Genomic DNA, 17,919 nt, shown 5'->3' on the forward strand with positions numbered 1-17,919 from the left:
ATGGCTTCTACTTCTTCCACTCCTCCCAATCAGTGGAAGCCATGGGATGTATTTATTAGTTTTAGAGGCGATGATGCCCGTTATAATATTCTCTCCCATCTCCATAAAGCCTTTAAGGAAAAACAAATCAAGGCCTTTACGGATGAAGAGCTTCGTAAAGGAAAAGAGATCTCATCAGGGCTCGTGAAAATAATTCAAGAATCAAGTATCTCAATAGTTATTTTCTCTGAAAATTATACAGATTCTCCATGGTGCTTGGATGAGCTTGTTGAGATATTTAAATGCCAGGAAGAATCAAAACAAACAGTCATATCAGTTTTTTACAAAGTAAATCCGACTGACGTCCAAAAGCTTACAGGCAATTTTAGTAAGGCATTTGCTATTGCTGTGCTTGAAGAAGTGCTAGATAAAGGCAGTTCACAAAAGGCGGACAACTGGAAGCGAGCTTTGATGGAAGTAAGCAACTTATCAGGATGGGATTTACGGCATCACAAGTAAGTTTATTACTTTTTTAATTACTCTTTATTGTAGTTTTTCTGGTTTTCAATTTAAGAAAAGAGAATCAAAATATATAAATTTTTAATAGAGTACATTAATCTTAACACATAGCACTAATTCAAATATAGGCAGCCCTAATATAGATATCGATATTTGTTACCTTATTCTAAAACCAAAACATATTAATTATATATCACTATTTACTTAGAGGTGTGAGTCCATCATTACTCACTAGTGTTTGTTGTTCATATGTGACTAGGGATGAGGCCGAATTAGTTGAGGAAATCATCAATGATGTGTTGAAGAAATTTAATGATATGTCTAAAAGTGATGATTCTTATGATCGCAAATTGATTGGAATTAAGTCGCGCGTGGAAAAAGTGGAATGGTTGTTAAAAGATAAGCAATATGTAGGAATTTGGGGGATGGGAGGCATTGGTAAAACAACTATTGCCCGAGAAGTTTTTCGTCGAAATAGGAGTAAATTCGATGCTCATTACTTTGCAGAAAATTTTAGGGAGAAAATGACAAAGAAATCACCAAATGATGTACGAGACAAAATCATTTGTCAATTATTAGGGGACAAAAATTTACATGCAGACACATCGGATTTGGATGTTTTTACTAGGAGAAGGCTCTAGAATATGAAAGTGTTAATTGTTTTTGATGATGTAGATGATTTTAACAATTTAGAAAATTTAGCAGGAGAGCGTGATTTGTATTGTGAGGGAAGTAGAATCATTATAACTAGTAGAGATCGGCAAGTACTTGAAAATATTTGTTCAAAGGATGACATATATGAGGTTGAGAATTTAATTGATGCTCAAGGTTTGGAACTCTTTAGCTTGCATGCGTTCAAGCAAAATCTTCCCAAGGAAAAATATATGGAGCTATCAGGGGAGGTGACAATCTATGCTGGAGGCAATCCACTAGCTCTTAAAGTTTTGGGATCTCATTTATTTCGTAGGAAGATAAAAGAATGGGAAAGTGAATTGGAAAAATTGAAAGGCAAATCTCTTAATAAAATTCAAGATGTTTTGAAAACAAGTTATGATGGGCTAGAAGAGAATGAACAGGAAATATTTTTTGATATTGCATGTTTCTTCAAAGGGGAAGATAAAGATGAGGTTGAGAGAAAATTAAAAGCATTTGGTTTCCATCCAGAAGGTGGAATACCTCGTCTAATTGAGAGATCTGTTATAACTATTTCAAACAATATGTTAGATATGCATGACTTGCTAGAGCAAATGGGCAAGGATATTGTTGTTAAGGAATGCAAGCAGCCTAGAGAACACAGCAGGTTGTGGAATTTTGAAGATATTGATCATGTATTGACAACAGATACGGTAAGGACAGAATTAATCAGTGGAGCTTCTTTCAGTATCATTTTTGAATTTTGTAAGAATTGTAGCTCTCCTGATGAATTAAGTATTAATCAATCATCCTTTTTGCTGTTGTTTTATTAGGGAACCGAAAATGTTGAAGGCATATTGCTTGATATACCTTGGAGTTATATTTTAAAGCTAAGTGCCACGGCCTTTATGAAGATGTGCAATCTTAGATTCGTCAAAGTGAAAAATTCATATCTAAACATTGCGCTCCCTCCTGCAAACTTTGAATTTTGTCCACAAGCGCTAAGATATCTTTACCGGGATTATTATCCTCTAGAATCTTTGCCACTAAACTTTTGGCCAAATAATCTTGTAGAACTCCATATGCCTTATAGCAAACTCATACAACTGTGGAATGGAGGAGATAAGGTACAGTTCATAAAATTTTAGATACATTTTATAAAGTTATTTTGTATCTTCTAATTTATTGATATTTTTCTATTTAATTACAGCCTCTTGGAAATTTGAAATTAATGGACCTCAGCTACTCTAATGACCTGATCAGGATTCCGAACTTGTCTGGTATTGCCCCAAATCTCGAGTTTTTATATTTAAATGGCTGTAAGAGTTTGGCTGAAACTCCCTTTCTTCAAAATCTAAGTAATCTTGTAGAACTTCGTATGCGTTGGAGCAAACTCATACAACTGTGGAATGGAGGAGATAAGGTACAGTTTATAAATTTTAGATACATTTTATAGAAGTTAATTTGTATCTTCTAATTTACTGATATTTTTCTATTTAATTACAGCCTCTTGGAAATTTGAAATTAATGGACCTCAGCTACTCTTGTCACCTGATTGGGATTCCGGACTTATTTAGTGTTGCCCCAAATCTGGAGTTTTTATATTTGGAACGATGCGTGAGTTTGGTTGAAATTCTATCAGCTCTTAAAAATCTGACCAAGCTTACTGAACTTGATCTGCGTAAGTGCTATAAAGTAAAAGATTGTCCAGAGATTCCGTGTAATATAAAGATTCTAACTTTAGATGACACTGGAATAGAACAACTGCCCTCATCAATTGAGCATCTGTCTCAACTTGTCAAATTGTGCTTGTCCGGGTGTGAAGATCTTGTGAGTCTTCCAAGCACCATTGGCAATTTTAAACGTCTTGAAGAACTTCATCTCAATGGATGCTCAAGACTCGTGACTATTCCAAGCAGCATAGGCAAGTTGAAATGTCTTGAAAAATTACTTCTCTGTGGATGCCCAAATTTAGCAAGTCTCCCAGAAAGCATAAAACAACTTTCAAAGTTGAAACAGCTTGATTTAAGCCGTTGCAGGAGTCTTAAAAGTTTACCAGAGCTTCCATCATGCTTAAAATTCTTAATTGCAAATCATTGCCCCTCTTTGGAATCTTCATCAATTTCTTTCCATTTCTTAGAATATGAAGATGAAAATGAAGAAGCAGATAAAAGTGAAGATGAAGATTCCGTATTTCTTAATTTTAGTAATTGCGTCAAAGTTAACAAGAAAGCACTGGAAGATGTTTTTGAAGCACATCTGTTGGGTCAGAAAGTTCGATTATGGGTGGTAGGACGTGAAGCGTCAAAAAGGATGAGTTATAAGAATAAAGGATCCTCACTTTCATTCAAACTTGACCTTCATGACTTAATTGCCTTCTTTTTCTGCGTTGTTTTTCATTCCAGACATTCTAATTTTTTCCTTGAGAGAATTGAATGCGTAGTGGATTTCAAATATGAATCTGGAAATAGGCAAGGACGTAATAAATTCATCTTATATAAGTATGAGGATTTTTATGAATTATTCTGATTATTATCCAGGTCCCGCTTTTTTTGTCCCATCACACGTGTTGCTTTCATTCAATGGATTGAGGACACGTTTTGATGACGAGTGTTTCGTTAAGGCCTCATTTTGCTTCAGCATTAACTATGACGTGAAGTTAATTACTGAGTGTGGGGTACATCCTATATTTAGTAGAAATAAAACGAGAAACAGAAATGGAGAGCATCAGGATGATGAGCAACCCCATCAGCATCAGGATGACAAGGAAGGCGAACCTCCCCTTCAAAGATTGGAACAAAAAGATGACCAAAATGCCACAATTCAAAGATTAACAGAAGGAGAGCAACCTCATCAGCATCAGGATGAAAAGAAAGGCGAACCTCCTCTTCAAAGATTGGAACAAATTGAGGACCACAATAACATTTTGAATCATGAGAGGAGGAAAAGGAAGAGGAAGAGGAAAAGGAAAAGGTAAATCCATTTCTTATTTGCTGTTTTAGCATTCTTAATTTCAATATTCTTCATCAGCACATTTGCTTCTTAACTGCTCCAAGGTTAGATATCAAACAATCTGCTGCATTTAGAACTATTCAAATTAAAAAAAAAAAAATGGTAGATTCACTCAAGTGTGTTAAGTATATAATGGCAATCAATTGCCAATAGATGCCTTGTGCCCTAGCAAGCTGAAGTATGTTCATTCTCAATCTTCAATAAATTTTGATAGAAGCGGTACATGCATTTTGGCCTTCCTGAAGAATTAGGCTTTGTGAAATTCCCAAATCAATAGTTAGCCATTTTCTCATGTTTCTCTTTTCCAAGCATGTGGTTAATATACATTTTATTTTAAAGATGAGCTTCCTATTGTTGGATTCAACATCTTGTTACAGGAGCAAAATTGGACGTCAAAATTCAATAATAAGCATTGAAAAAAAACATGAGGAAGATTAAGAAGGCGAACCTGAAGATAAGGAACACGATGACCTATTGAATCGGGAGGCGGAAGAGAACCAAAATGACTTTTTGATTCACGAGAAAACAAAAAGGAAGAGGAAGAGGAAGAGGAAAAGCAAAAGGTAAATCTATTTCTTATTTGCTGTTTTAGCATTCTTAATTTCAATATTCTCCGTCAGCATACTTGCTTCTTAACTGCTACAAGGTTAGACATTACACAACTGCTGCATTTAGAAATTTTCATTTCTTTTTTTGTTTGGCAAGAAAAAAAGGACTGGTAGATTCATTCGTGTCTCTTTAGTATGCAATGCTAATCAATTGCCAATAGATGCCTTATGCCCTTACAAGCAGGACATTGTTCATTCTCAATCTACAATAAATTTTCATAAAGGAAGTACATGCATTTTGGCGTTCCTGAAGAATTAGGCTGTGTCAAATTCCCAAATCAGTAGTTGGCCATTTTCTCATTTCTCACTTTTCCAAGCGTGTAATTAATATACATTTTATTTTAAAGATGAGCTTCTATGTATTAGGGTTGAGTTAAACTCCACTAATAGGGGATTTCTTATAGAAATCAGATTGAGTTGGTCCAAGTAAATTCATAGTGTTTATTTTATTTCTGTTTACATGTTGAGCCTTGATTTTGGGTTTTGGTTATGAGTTTGAAAATAGTGAGGCTTACTACAGGCCTTGAGGGCTTTATGTAGGTCTAGATCATAATGTCAGTCTGATCCAGAAATTGGGTCGTGACATTTTAGGAAGAATTTAGTTGGTAATTCTATTAACTGACTAAATATGGATTGTCCAATAATTAAGTTGTAGGTAAATTATATTCAATGGCACAAAATTACTATTTGATCACTAAAATTATTTAATTAATAGTGATTGTAATTATTTTTTAAAATTAAAAAGGACAAGTAAATTAATTGATGCTTGAATTAAATTATTTAGTTGAAATAAAATTTAGAAAATAGTATTTCGAAATTAAAGGGGTAATAGAATTATTTATTGATAAAATTAATTAAAGTTTAACAAAAATTTAAATTAATAATAATAAATATAAATATAAACTAATAGATAATTTTATTAATAAATTTAGTAAATATTAGTGTTATCAAAAATAAAATAATTTATGGACAATTAATTACTAAAAGTATACTTTTTTTATCTTTTTGAGAGAGGAACAAAAGGATAATAGTATTCTTTTCAACTTAAAAATCTGTTATTACAGATTAGATAGATTTTTTTAAAATAAAATTAAAATTGAATGTTTTTATAATAATAATAATAAATAAAAGTTAAAAGACAGAACTGAAGTAACCTATAAGTTCAAAGATGATTGGCGGGATTGGCGCAATTTACCCTTGAGTGATTGATATTATCATGGAAAGTATTAAAACAAAAAAAAAAAAAAACAATTTTAGAAAAGTAATAAAAGATAATGAATGTGGATATGATTTTAAGGTGTTATGGAAAAAATATATATAATTAAAAAAATAATTTTAAAAAGAAAAAAAAAAAACCATTGCTCGTTGGATAGCACTAATCCTAAATTTAAAATCTAATTTCTATATAAAGTTTTTATGTGGTTTTTTTTACTCATTGAAAAATATAGGAAAAATTAATATATTACTCATTAATTGATAAATTCTATTATTACTTAATATCCTAAATTGGATATTCTTGTAAATAATTAAAAAAAAATGCCAATCCTAAAATTAAAGTTTTTAGGGTATGAATTTTATATAAAATTTTTATGTGGTTTTTACTTGTGAAAAAAAATTATAATATATCACTTATCTATTAATAAATCTGAATTTGTTAATAGACAAGCTAATATTGTTATAAAAAAAGTAAATAATTAAAAAAACTTAAATTTTTTCCAAAATTACTATTCTTTTGAATGTATTAATTTTTCAAATCAGTTTTTTTTTTTTTTTTTTATAAACGAGCCAGTATCTTTGTAAAAAAATAAATATTCTTTTAAAAAGAGCCTTATGAAAAAAATTCTAAACAGTGAATTCAGATTCTAATACTAACTTTGGAGATTCACACTCCAAAAGTTAGTTATCCCATATTTTTAGTGTGAGATACAAGTTTACTTACAATGGAATCGTAACATTTCACCAAGCCATTGGCCAAGCGTCACCACCTACACATAGTTGCATTGAGTTTTTCTACAAGGAAGAGTGGAAAATAAAGGGCAAAGCTTTAGCTAATTTCCATGTTCAGACCCCACAAGCTCTTCCATTTATAATTTTTAAAGATATAATTAATCATATGGTCAATACTGAAAGTAAGAAAACATGGAGGGGTGGGTATGATTGCCACAATTTGCACAGGTAGCAAGATGAAGGATGAAATTGCCTTCTTTTTTGCTGGGAGGAAGAGTAGAAAATAAAGGGAAAGCTTTTGTTAATTACACTGGAAAATATTTTTTATATTTTTTGGTGTTGGGATAATTAAAAAAATATGAACGAAAAATATTTTTAAAATTAAAAGAAAAATTAAGTGTTTTTTAAGAAAAATGACTTTTTTTAAGAGAACGTTATTTTTAAAATTTTGATAATCTTATTAACGTGGAAACACTTTTATATATATATATATATATATATATATATATATATATATATATATATATATATATATATATATATATATATATATATATATTATAAGTTTAATATTACAACTAATAAATATATTTATTGTTAACTTAGTTGTTGTTATTATTATTGTTATTATTATTATGCTAAGGGGTAATTTATTTATAAGATATAATTAATTTAATTATATTAAATTTTCCCTATTTTTTTTGTTAATTATTAGTTATTCAATTGCTTTAAATTACTATTATTTATTAAGTTTATAATTCTACAATTATGTATATATAAGTTATAAATTGTTAAATGATTACCTTTTTAATGATATAATAAGTAACCATTATTGTTAGGTAAGTTATAATATATGAAAATATATTTATTCTATTTACTTATAATTTTGTATAGTGCACAAATATAATATTGTTTTCATTTTTTTTTCCTTTTGCACTATTTTTATGATTTTCAGATTACTAATATTACTTTTAGAATAATATTAATATTACTAAATAAAAATAATATTTGAATATATTATATTTTTTATTATTTTTAGAGGATATAAAATTTTTTGATATTTTAAAGTGATGAAAATAATCATATAATTTAATTAATTTTATATTTTAATAGATATTTCTATTATATTATTGTATTTTTTATTTTAATTATAAAATTTTTATTAAAAAAATTTGAGAGATAAAAAATTTAATCGACATAAAAAGTAATAAAAAAATAAAATATGATGCAATTAACAATAAATTTAAAATATTATTTTATTTTTATATATTAAAATTATAATTAACAATGTGTAAAATCGCGGCATTTTGCTAGTTAATTATATTCGGGAGAAAATATTTTATATTTTCTATTTATTGTTGCTATTATTTTAGGAAATTATATGCATTTATATTTTATTATAAAATTTTAACGCTCTGCAAGTGCACTTAAAAAATGCTATATATATATTCTTTATTATGTCAATGTTCTTTTCTATATATATATATATATATATATATATATATATATATATATATATATATATATATATATATATATATATATATATATATATATATATTATTGCGGTTAATTTATAATCTATAAATTTTTCTTTCCTTAGGATTTACTACGTTGTAAAATAGAACTTGAGAGCGCTGCCATCTGCCAAATGCAAACAATGAAAAAATAAAAGTAAATAAATAAAAAACCAACTTGGTATCATATATATATATATATATATATATATATATATATATATATATATATATATATAGAAAAGAACATTGATATAATAAAGAATTGCAGGCAATTTAATTAAAAGCTTGGCTTATGTGAGCATAGATGGTGGAAAAGCTTTCGATAGTTTTTACGATTGAACGTTGCCTTCCATATTGAGTTTGGAATTGAAATTTCAGATGACTTTGTTTGTAGCTTAATTTCTGCTTTTACTTTGCTGACAAAGTGCTAGCCGTTCCTTTAATTGTTTATTGGTAATTAATATGTTCCTTCCAAGAAGAAGGATATGGTAGCTTTATATTTTGCTGACAAAGTGCTGGCTTTGTCAACCCTTTTCCTGCAATTTGACATGTAATGCTCTATATTTTAAGTATTTATTATATGCATGGCATTCTAGAAAAGAAAAAAAAAATAAATTAGACAATAAAAATAAATTTTAGGTATTTCATATTTTAAATTTTCTCGTTTCTTAAATTTCTTTTAAAATTAGACAATAAAAATAATAAAAAAAGGAATTATTCTTAGGAGTTCCTAAATTTTGCTTGAAAACATTTGTCCAAGTCAAGTCATCAATTGTCTTTAATACGCAATTTTTTTAATAGTTATATATGTACCAATTTAATTAAATCAATAACTTGATAAAATGCAATAGATTAATGCCGGCCATAAAGACCAAAAAATAAGACACAGACCATTGAAAACGTACTTTGGACGAAATGATTTCTTATTGTTTTGCTTAACCTCTTCATAATTTCTTTCACGCTAAATGATTTCTTCGTAGAAGGCCAATGTGGTGTTTCCACTCGCCTTCCTTTTTTTATTCCCCTTAATTTCTATATCTGTTGTTTATAAATTTCATGTCTCAGAATAGTTTACCACACACCCACAATATATTCATCTCTAATACTATTTTGCTCTCTATACCTTGTTCAAACTCAGTTGCACAAGACCCTTCTTTCATCCCTTCTAATGGCTTCTACTTCTTCCACTCCTCCCAATCAGTGGAAGAAATGGGATGTTTTTATTAGTTTTAGAGGCGACGATACGCGTTATGGTATTCTCTCCCATCTCTCTAAAGCCTTGAAGGACAAACAAATCAAGACTTTTACGGATGAAGAGCTTCATAAAGGAGAAGAGATCTCACCAGAGCTCTTGAAAATAATTCGAGAATCAAGCGTCTCAATAGTCATTTTCTCTGAAAGATATGCAGATTCTTCATGGTGTTTGGATGAGCTTGTTGAGATACTTAAATGCAAGGAAGAATCAACACAAATAGTTCTACCGGTTTTTTACAAAGTAGATCCAACTCACGTTCGAAGGCTTTCAGGGAATTTTGGGAAGGCATTTGCTATTGCTACGCATGGGGAAAAAGGCAGTCCACAAAAGGTGGACAACTGGAAGCGTGCTTTGATGGAAGTAAGCAACTTATCAGGATGGGATTCACAGAATATCAAGTAAGTTAATTACTCTTTACTGCAGTTTTTTTTTAGTTTTTCATTTTAAGGAAAGAGAATCAAAATATAGAAACTTTTAATAGATTACATTAATCTTAATACCTAATTCGAATATAGGCAGCACTAATATGAAAATCGATATTTGTTAACTTATTCTAAAATCAAAACATATTAATTATATACTAATCGTTTTGCCTTATGTTGAGCATATTGTTTATTTTTTTATTTAATAACATAATTTAATATATTTTTTTATATTTTTATATTTTCATAATTATATTATAAAATGTTAATAATAAAATTTTTAATTAATTATAATTTTATCTCAAGTGTTAATAAGTAAATAAATTTATTAATATATTAATTTTTGTTATTTTTAAGTTATCTGACATATATAAGTAAAATAATAAATAAAATAAGAAAAATTGGATGACAGGTGATAATTTTTAAAACACCATTATTAAATTTTTTAAATTTTAAATATAATAAAAAATATTTTTAAAATCAATGCCTGAATTTTATAAATAATTTTTAGTGAACAAATTGTTTTTAATTTCATTTTTATTAACTTAGAAAAACAATGACTTATTTAAAAAATAAATTATATCAATAATATATATTTAATAAAATAATTTAATGTGTATTTTTCTATATTTTTTATTTTTATAATCATATTATAAAATGTTAATAATACAATTTTTAATTAATTATAATTTTATTTCAAGTGCTAACGTATAAATAAATTGATTAATATATTAGTTTTTCTTATTTTTAAACGTAGCAATATTTTAAATATTATTTTTAAATTTTTTCAATTTTAAATATAATAAGAAATGTCTTTAAAAATAGTTAAATTTTATAAATAATTTTTTAGCGAATAATTATTTAGATATAAATATGTATATATTAATATAATTTTAAATGAATTTAAAAATGGTTAATTTTTAAAAATATTATGATCAGTAGAAGTTCAAAAATTTTAAATTTTTTTTAAAGAAAAATAGGAAAATGAATTTTAAATAGTTTTAATATTTTTGTATTTTAATGGTCGAAATTCTAAAATTTTTGGATAAAATGTTAATTTTTCATGTGATACAACTAGTTATGATATAACAAAATATAAAAACAAAAATAAAAAGGTTGTGCCTCATGTGCCCTTTTCTAGGCAGCACACACATGTAAAGTCATTTTAAGGCTTAGCGTGTATATATATATATATATATATATATATATATATTGGTATTTACTTACAAGTGTGAGTCTATCTTACTTATCAGTGTTTGTTGTTTATATGTGACTAGGGATGAGGCCGAATTAGTAGAGAAAATCGTCAATGATGTGTTGAAAAAATTTAGTGATATGTCTAAAAGTGATGATTCTTATGATCCCAAATTGATTGGAATTAAATCGCGTGTGGAAAAAGTGGAATGCTTGTTAAAAGATAAGCAAGTTGTAGGAATTTTGGGGATCGGAGGCGTTGGTAAAACAACTATTGCACTAGAAGTATTTCGTCGAAACAAAAATCAATTTAATGGTCATTACTTTGTTGAAAATGTCAGGGAAACAATGATAAAGAAATCATCAAAATCAGCACGAAAAAAAATAATTTGTGAATTATTAAGGGACAAACATATAGATGATTTGAATGATCATGTTTGCAAAAGGCTCAAGAGTATGAAGGTATTGATTGTTTTTGATGATATAGAGGATCGAAACCATTTAAAAGATTTAGCAGGAGAGTGTCATTTGTATGGTGAGGGAAGTAGAATCATCATAACTAGTAGAAATTCACTTGGTTTATCAAAAGAAGGCATATATGAGGTTGAGGAGTTAATTGATTCTCAAGCTCTGGAACTCTTTAGCTTACATGCCTTCGAGCAAAATCGTCCCAAGGAAGAATATAAGGAGCTATCAAAGAAGGCGACAATCTATGTTGGAGGCCATCCACTAGCTCTTAAAGTTTTGGGATCTCATTTATTTCGTAGGACGATAGAAGAATGGGAAAGCGAATTGGAAAAATTGAAAGGCAAATCTCTTAAAAAAATTGAAGATGTTTTGAAAAGAAGTTATGATGGGCTAGAAAAGAATGAACAAGAAATATTTCTTGATATTGCATGTTTCTTCAAAGGGGAAGATAAAGATCATGTCAAGAGACAATTAAAAGCATTTGGTTTCTATCCAGAAAGTGGAATACCTCGTCTAATTGAGAAGTATCTGATAACTATTTCAAACAATAGGGTAGATATGCATGACTTGCTAGAGCAAATGGGCAAGGATATTGTTAATGAGGAATGCAAACAGCCTGGCGGACGCAGCAGGTTGTGGAATTATGAAGATATTGATCATGTATTGACAACAGAGACGGTAAGGACCAAATTAATCAATGAAGCTTTTATCATTATCATATTTGAATTTTGTAAGAATTGTAGATCTCGTGACGAATTAAGTATTAATCAATAATCCTTTTTGCTATTATTTTACTAGGGAACCGAAAATGTTGAGGCCATATCGCTTCTTCCTTTTGGGGAAGGTATTTTGAAGCTAAGTGCCACGGCCTTTACGAAGATGTGCAATCTTAGATTCATCCAATTATATGAAATGTGGAACAAAGTGCTCCTTCCTAAGAACTTTGAATTTTGTGCACAAGCACTAAGATGTCTTTACTGGGAATGTTATCCTCTGGAATCTTTGCCGTTAAAATTTTGGCCAAAGAATCTTGTAGAACTTCACATGCCTTCTAGCAATCTCATACAACTGTGGAATGGAGGAGATAAGGTGCAATTTATATATTTTAGCTATATTTTATAAAGTTAATTTGTATCTTTTAATTTATTGATATTTTTCTATTTAATTACAGCCTCTTGGAAGTTTGAAATTGATGGACCTTAGCGACTCTGATGACCTGATCAGGATTCCGAACCTGTCTAGTATTGCCCCAAATCTCGAGTTTTTATATTTAAATAGCTGTAAGAGTTTGGTTGAAATTCCCTCTCTTCAAAATCTAAGTAATCTTGTAGAACTTCGTATGCGTTGGAGCAAACTCATACAACTGTGGAATGGAGGAGATAAGGTACAGTTTATAAATTTTAGATACATTTTATAGAAGTTAATTTGCATCTTCTAATTTATTGATATTTTTCTATTTAATTACAGCCTCTTGGAAATTTGAAATTAATGGACCTCAAGTACTCTGATGACCTGATCAGGATTCCGAACCTGTCTAGTATTGCCCCAAATCTCGAGTTTTTATATTTGGAAGGATGTAAGAGCTTGGTTGAAACTCCCTCTCTTCAAAATCTGAGCAAGCTTACTGAACTTCATCTAAGTGATTGCTGCAAAATCAAAGATTGTCCAGAGATTCCGTGTAATATAAGGATTCTAAAATTAGACGGAACTGGAATAGAACAACTGCCCTCATCAATTAAGCATCTGTCTCAACTTGTCATATTGTCCTTGTATCAGTGTACAGCACTCGAGAGTCTTCCAAGCAGCATTGGCAATTTGAAACGTCTTGAACAACTTGATCTAACTGGATGTTCAAGACTCGTGACTATTCCAAGCAGCATAGGCGAGTTGAAATGTCTTGAAAAGTTATTTCTCCCGATTTGCTCAAATTTAGCAAGTCTCCCTGAAAGCATCAAAACAACTTTCACAACAGGATGACGAGGATCACCAATCACTTCTTCAAATATTGGAAGACAACTTGAAGAGAAGAAGAATAAATAATGAGGAAGAAGAAAAGGAAGAGGAGGCTTCTTCTTCTTCTTCACTCGATCTAAATCTCTCTCTATCTCTTCCTGCTTCCTCTTAACCAAACCCCACTCACTTTCACAACAGGTATAACTCATTTCTAGTTTGCCGATACTTTTTAGCATTCATAATTGCTTTACTCTTACAAATAACTGCAATCTTTTGCAGCTCTATCATCTGCCGCTCTATTGTCATTTGAGAGAGGGAAGACTACACAGGAGAATAATTAAGCTCAAATCAGGGGAAAAACAACAGGTGAAATGATAAATAGTATCTTCGTTATATGTAATGTGAACAATATTACAATATAATATGTTGTTATGTGAACATATAATCTATTCTGTCATCCACATTACAACATTAGCTTCCAAATCTAACGATTGACTGAAACTGAACCCCACTTCACTTCCAAATCAACTAAGATACACATTGCAAATAAACTACAACTCTCTAACCTGAAGAACAAATAGCCTTTATAATTATAACAGGCTTATAATGGAAAGCTAAAGAAATGATAAAATAAGGACGAGGAACAACAACATCACATTAGAGTAGAATAAACATTGTAAATAACTAAAAAACCTCTAAAATGCCTATGGTACAGGAATTGAATTTTCTATTGGCTTCTTTAGATAATTACTCTTTGGATTGTAGCCGTGGAGAGAGAGATTCTTCATTAGATTGACAAGAGTCATGGGATTAGTAGTTTTCTTGATCGTCAAATCATCATCAGCTAACTTCCATAGCAGTCGGCAAATTTAAAATGGAGCACTAATACAATTCACAGCAGTCATTCAATTTTAGTTAAAGTATCTAGGCAAGACTTAAGGTTTAGTTGTTGTTGTATCTAGGCAAGATCCCTAACATTGCACAGCAAAATTCATAGAATTCAGCTACTAGTCCAAAACTGATAACAATAAGATCATGACAAGGTCAGGTATAACAAATATTCATTGTAAAGCAGTACTACCATGAAGTAAACACAATTTTCGACAATCAATATGTATTTAGTTCTAGCCATATTTCTTAAAATATAATATAACAAATTAGAAGATGTAAATGTAGAGCAGACTGGCTTTCACAACAGAAACATCAGAAGACAATTGAGTTCTAAAGCAAAGGAGATACCTCTTGAGTGTCTCTGCTATAAGTTACAGGCCGCCTACCATTATTTTCAAGATCTCTGTTCTGCTTCATGGAATGCTGCATCTAACTTCTTATTGCCATTTGGAGTGCTTGCCCATACATCATATTTAATGCTCTTATGAATGTCATCTTCATTGTAAGATTTGATAACATAGAACTTAGCATCTGCGTACTTAGTTTCAAAATCTGGTTTGTTATACTGATCTCTTTGTACAGTGATTCCCAAGTCTTCCTTGACAGCAGTCTCCAGAGAAGGAAATTTGTTAGAGCCCCTAGGACCAGAAGTTAGTTCATTTGAGGTTTCAAAATCACTGTTTTTATAGAATCTGTCTCCAGATTTATTTCTATCATTTCCATTCCATATCCTTCCGTTCTGTCTATAGTTCATAGGACAATTATGCGGGAATGGACCATGTTTTTGGATAGAAAAAGGAGGCAAATTTCCTACAGGATGGTATCCTTTCGAGAGACCTGCTGAGAAATCAGAACCCAATGCAGACACCTGTAACAAAAAAAGTTAAATCAGCAAAAACACTCAAAACTGAAGACTAGTGATGACCAACAAGCACAACAAACTTCAAAATCAATTCTTTTTGGGAAAGTTTAAAGATATAGACATAAAAAGTAAGAATATTTCATACCTTGTTTAAAGGTCTGATTGCTTGTGTATTTGTAGACTTAGAGGATTTGCCAGCAGTATTGTCGTTAGACTTCATAGAGTTAAAACCACTGGACTTGGCAAAAGTAGAAGCTGATCCATATTTTCCATTTTGAGAACCAGTATTGCCATTTGAGACATCACTAAAATATACTGAATCCCATGAATAGCAAGGCATGGCTTCTGATCCATAGAAAACAGGATGTGGAAGGTATCCAGGTGAAGAAAAATATGCTTGTTGACCAACACTTTGCCCATCTACCCCAACCACTGCCCCAGAAGCATATGGATTATAGCCAGGTAAATAATAGACTAGTGATCCATTGTCTGATTGCATCCCTGATGTGATCAACCGATACACTAGTATCAATTATCAACAAGACACAATTATACAAAACTACCCTTATCAGCCAAGCAGAACGAGACATAGTTTTGCCTAATTTTTGCAAATAGAAATGAAAGTATACGTCAGAAGAACATACCATATGAGATCGATCTGCTTGAAAATAACCATGATCATCCAATTGTGTGAAGGATCCATTATACTCTGCAACAAAGAGTAAGTTTAAGAAATAATATACCATAAATTAATCTAATTCTCAAATTATAAACTTCAGAGCTGCAAATCAAACTGAAAAAAAAATCTTTAATTGAAGCAAAGTAAAGTAACTTAATATTTTCAAAATTATCATGCTTGAAGACGTGCTAAAGTATTATCTTTTCATCTTTCAAATGATTGCACCATTAGCCTAAAAAATGATTCTGACTATATGGAAGTCAACTAAGAAATATGAGTACTTAATCACAAGGCCGATTAACATCATCCTATGCAATACATTGAGGAGTATATTACCAGACATCTCAAGTCTCAACTTTACTGAAAACCTATTATATGAGTACTTTTAACTAAGATTATGGCATTCCATTTAATTGACTTTATCACAACTCCAAAAGATTATATATAAGAAGAATATATAACCGTCTCAATATCCCACCTGGGTAGTAATAATTGTAACTACTAGTTGGTGCATTGTAAATACCAAGGTCTCCAACAGACTCTTGGTCAGTCTCCCCTTTGATACCAGAATTACCATCTACTTCACCTTTGGCATTAGAAGTAGCATCCCGTGAAAAGCAACTGAATGATGTTGAGCCACATGGTAATCCATCTTTTCCAGAAGCCTGAAAACAAAGACATACAAAGGAAAATAAGATAATAAAAAGATAATCTTGTTCTACTAAGCATTAAGTAAGTTTGTTCTTAAAATAACCATCTAATCTTGTTCTACTAAGCATTAAGGTTGTTGTTAAAATAACCATCTACCATGCACAGAATAAATTTGTGCAATGTGGATGCCTAGAGATACACATTCAGAGCCACAAAAATCTAAGATCCAAAAAATTTAAATAAAACACTAGCAATCCTTTTAAACAAGAAGAATGGATCTCATGGTACTCACACAAATAGATCATATTCTTGAACTTATGTTATAATGACCAAAAACATATTTCCTTGACCTTTTAGTGTTTTATAATTCTCAGTAATCCAATGCATACCATACACCAAACCGCAAAGTGAAAGTTGGCACAACTACAAGAAAGATAGGAATCCACAATAAATTAAAACCAAGCCTTTTCACCTTCATAATGCCATTTTTCCAAGCAATTATCCACAAGGAAGAAAACAAAAGCAACATAGATTAATATGACATACCACATCACGCCCAGCCAATTTCCTAATGGACTCCGACTTCAATCCTGTAGGAACAGATTCAGCTGCATTATATAGTTAAGAATACAATACTTATTCAATTAGCCAACAAATCATGGAGTTGCCAACAATATCTACACCATTAAACAGTCAATACATAATTTTTCTTTTTTTTTTTTTCCACAAGACAAAGCCAATACGCAATTTTAGCAGCAAGAGGAAGGAATGAAAGGGGCGAAAGGGGCATAAATCAAACAAGCCAAACAATTTACTTTCCATAAAATCAAAATCTTGATCATCCATGATAATTATTACCCATCTTCAATATAAAATGAACAACCCAGATTTTTTTTTCCCATTTTCAGTTAAAAAAAAGTTAACACAAATGAAATTAAAAAACAGAACCCATAATAGCTTTATATTTAAAAAGTTGGGGGGGTGGGGGGGTGTTGTGGGTTTGGTGGGGGTGGGGAAGGAGGGGGGAGAAGAGGAGGAGGGGGAAAGGGGAAAAGAAACCCAATAAGAGAGGATACGTTTCTCAAGTTCTGTTCCAGCGGCAATCATCGATCGATAAAAGCCCAAGTTAACACCTGCAAACAGAGAGACAAAATAAATAGCAAAAGTGTTAGTCAAAGTCAAAGCACCAGTACTTTTATACCAAAAGTCTTATGATTTAGCATTGTATTTTGATGGGTGAAATTATTTTTTTTGAATAAAAATATTATTTTAAATATTATTAAAAAATAATTTAAAATTTTTATTTTATTATTTTTATATTTTTAT

At 30.3% G+C, this 17,919-nt stretch overlaps 5 protein-coding genes across 5 annotated transcripts; 4 read left to right on the plus strand and 1 right to left on the minus strand.

The window, feature by feature from the left end:
* On the plus strand, positions 1-1,139 carry LOC131172733 (putative disease resistance protein At4g11170). The gene is made up of 2 exons (XM_058134252.1): positions 1-494; positions 758-1,139. The coding sequence occupies exons 1-2, from the start codon at positions 1-3 to the stop codon at positions 1,137-1,139; spliced, it is 876 nt and encodes a 291-aa protein (XP_057990235.1).
* A 3-nt stretch (positions 1,140-1,142) lies between these two features.
* Positions 1,143-4,108, plus strand: LOC131172734 (disease resistance protein RUN1-like). The gene is made up of 4 exons (XM_058134253.1): positions 1,143-1,844; positions 1,965-2,258; positions 2,638-3,610; positions 3,672-4,108. Exons 1-4 carry the CDS (start codon positions 1,143-1,145, stop codon positions 4,106-4,108), a joined length of 2,406 nt encoding a protein of 801 aa, XP_057990236.1.
* Positions 4,109-9,332: 5,224 nt separating this feature from the next.
* Positions 9,333-12,309, plus strand: LOC131172735 (disease resistance protein RUN1-like). Its single transcript, XM_058134254.1, has 3 exons — positions 9,333-9,871; positions 11,173-12,235; positions 12,301-12,309. Exons 1-3 carry the CDS (start codon positions 9,387-9,389, stop codon positions 12,307-12,309), a joined length of 1,557 nt encoding a protein of 518 aa, XP_057990237.1. The 5' UTR covers positions 9,333-9,386.
* A 736-nt stretch (positions 12,310-13,045) lies between these two features.
* On the plus strand, positions 13,046-13,534 carry LOC131172736 (probable disease resistance protein RPP1). Its single transcript, XM_058134255.1, has one exon. It carries the CDS (start codon positions 13,046-13,048, stop codon positions 13,532-13,534), a length of 489 nt encoding a protein of 162 aa, XP_057990238.1.
* A 1,261-nt stretch (positions 13,535-14,795) lies between these two features.
* Positions 14,796-17,700, minus strand: LOC131172737 (YTH domain-containing protein ECT4-like). The gene is made up of 6 exons (XM_058134256.1): positions 17,670-17,700; positions 17,140-17,201; positions 16,421-16,607; positions 15,937-15,972; positions 15,409-15,785; positions 14,796-15,269 (listed from the first exon to the last, which is right to left on the minus strand). Exons 1-6 carry the CDS (start codon positions 17,698-17,700, stop codon positions 14,796-14,798), a joined length of 1,167 nt encoding a protein of 388 aa, XP_057990239.1.
* Positions 17,701-17,919: the final 219 nt, after the last annotated feature.

The sequence above is a fragment of the Hevea brasiliensis genome, chromosome 14 (assembly GCF_030052815.1).
Source record: "Hevea brasiliensis isolate MT/VB/25A 57/8 chromosome 14, ASM3005281v1, whole genome shotgun sequence".
NCBI classification, from domain to species: Eukaryota; Viridiplantae; Streptophyta; class Magnoliopsida; order Malpighiales; family Euphorbiaceae; genus Hevea; species Hevea brasiliensis.

Excerpts from the sequence above, each read along its gene's own strand:
- LOC131172733 (XM_058134252.1), top strand. The coding sequence starts at position 1 with ATGGCTTCTACTTCTTCCACTCCTCCCAATCAGTGGAAGCCATGGGAT. Across the intron at positions 495-757 it reads TGGGATTTACGGCATCACAA|GGATGAGGCCGAATTAGTTG; the intron begins GTAAGTTTATTA and ends ATATGTGACTAG.
- LOC131172734 (XM_058134253.1), top strand. The coding sequence starts at position 1,143 with ATGAAAGTGTTAATTGTTTTTGATGATGTAGATGATTTTAACAATTTA. Across the intron at positions 2,259-2,637 it reads TGTGGAATGGAGGAGATAAG|CCTCTTGGAAATTTGAAATT; the intron begins GTACAGTTCATA and ends ATTTAATTACAG. Across the intron at positions 3,611-3,671 it reads ATCTGGAAATAGGCAAGGAC|GTCCCGCTTTTTTTGTCCCA; the intron begins GTAATAAATTCA and ends ATTATTATCCAG.
- LOC131172735 (XM_058134254.1), top strand. The coding sequence starts at position 9,387 with ATGGCTTCTACTTCTTCCACTCCTCCCAATCAGTGGAAGAAATGGGAT. Across the intron at positions 9,872-11,172 it reads TGGGATTCACAGAATATCAA|GGATGAGGCCGAATTAGTAG; the intron begins GTAAGTTAATTA and ends ATATGTGACTAG.
- LOC131172736 (XM_058134255.1), top strand. The coding sequence starts at position 13,046 with ATGGACCTCAAGTACTCTGATGACCTGATCAGGATTCCGAACCTGTCT.
- LOC131172737 (XM_058134256.1), bottom strand. The coding sequence starts at position 17,700 with ATGATTGCCGCTGGAACAGAACTTGAGAAAC. Across the intron at positions 17,202-17,669 it reads TGGAACAGAACTTGAGAAAC|CTGAATCTGTTCCTACAGGA; the intron begins GTATCCTCTCTT and ends TATATAATGCAG. Across the intron at positions 16,608-17,139 it reads AATTGGCTGGGCGTGATGTG|GCTTCTGGAAAAGATGGATT; the intron begins GTATGTCATATT and ends CTTTGTTTTCAG.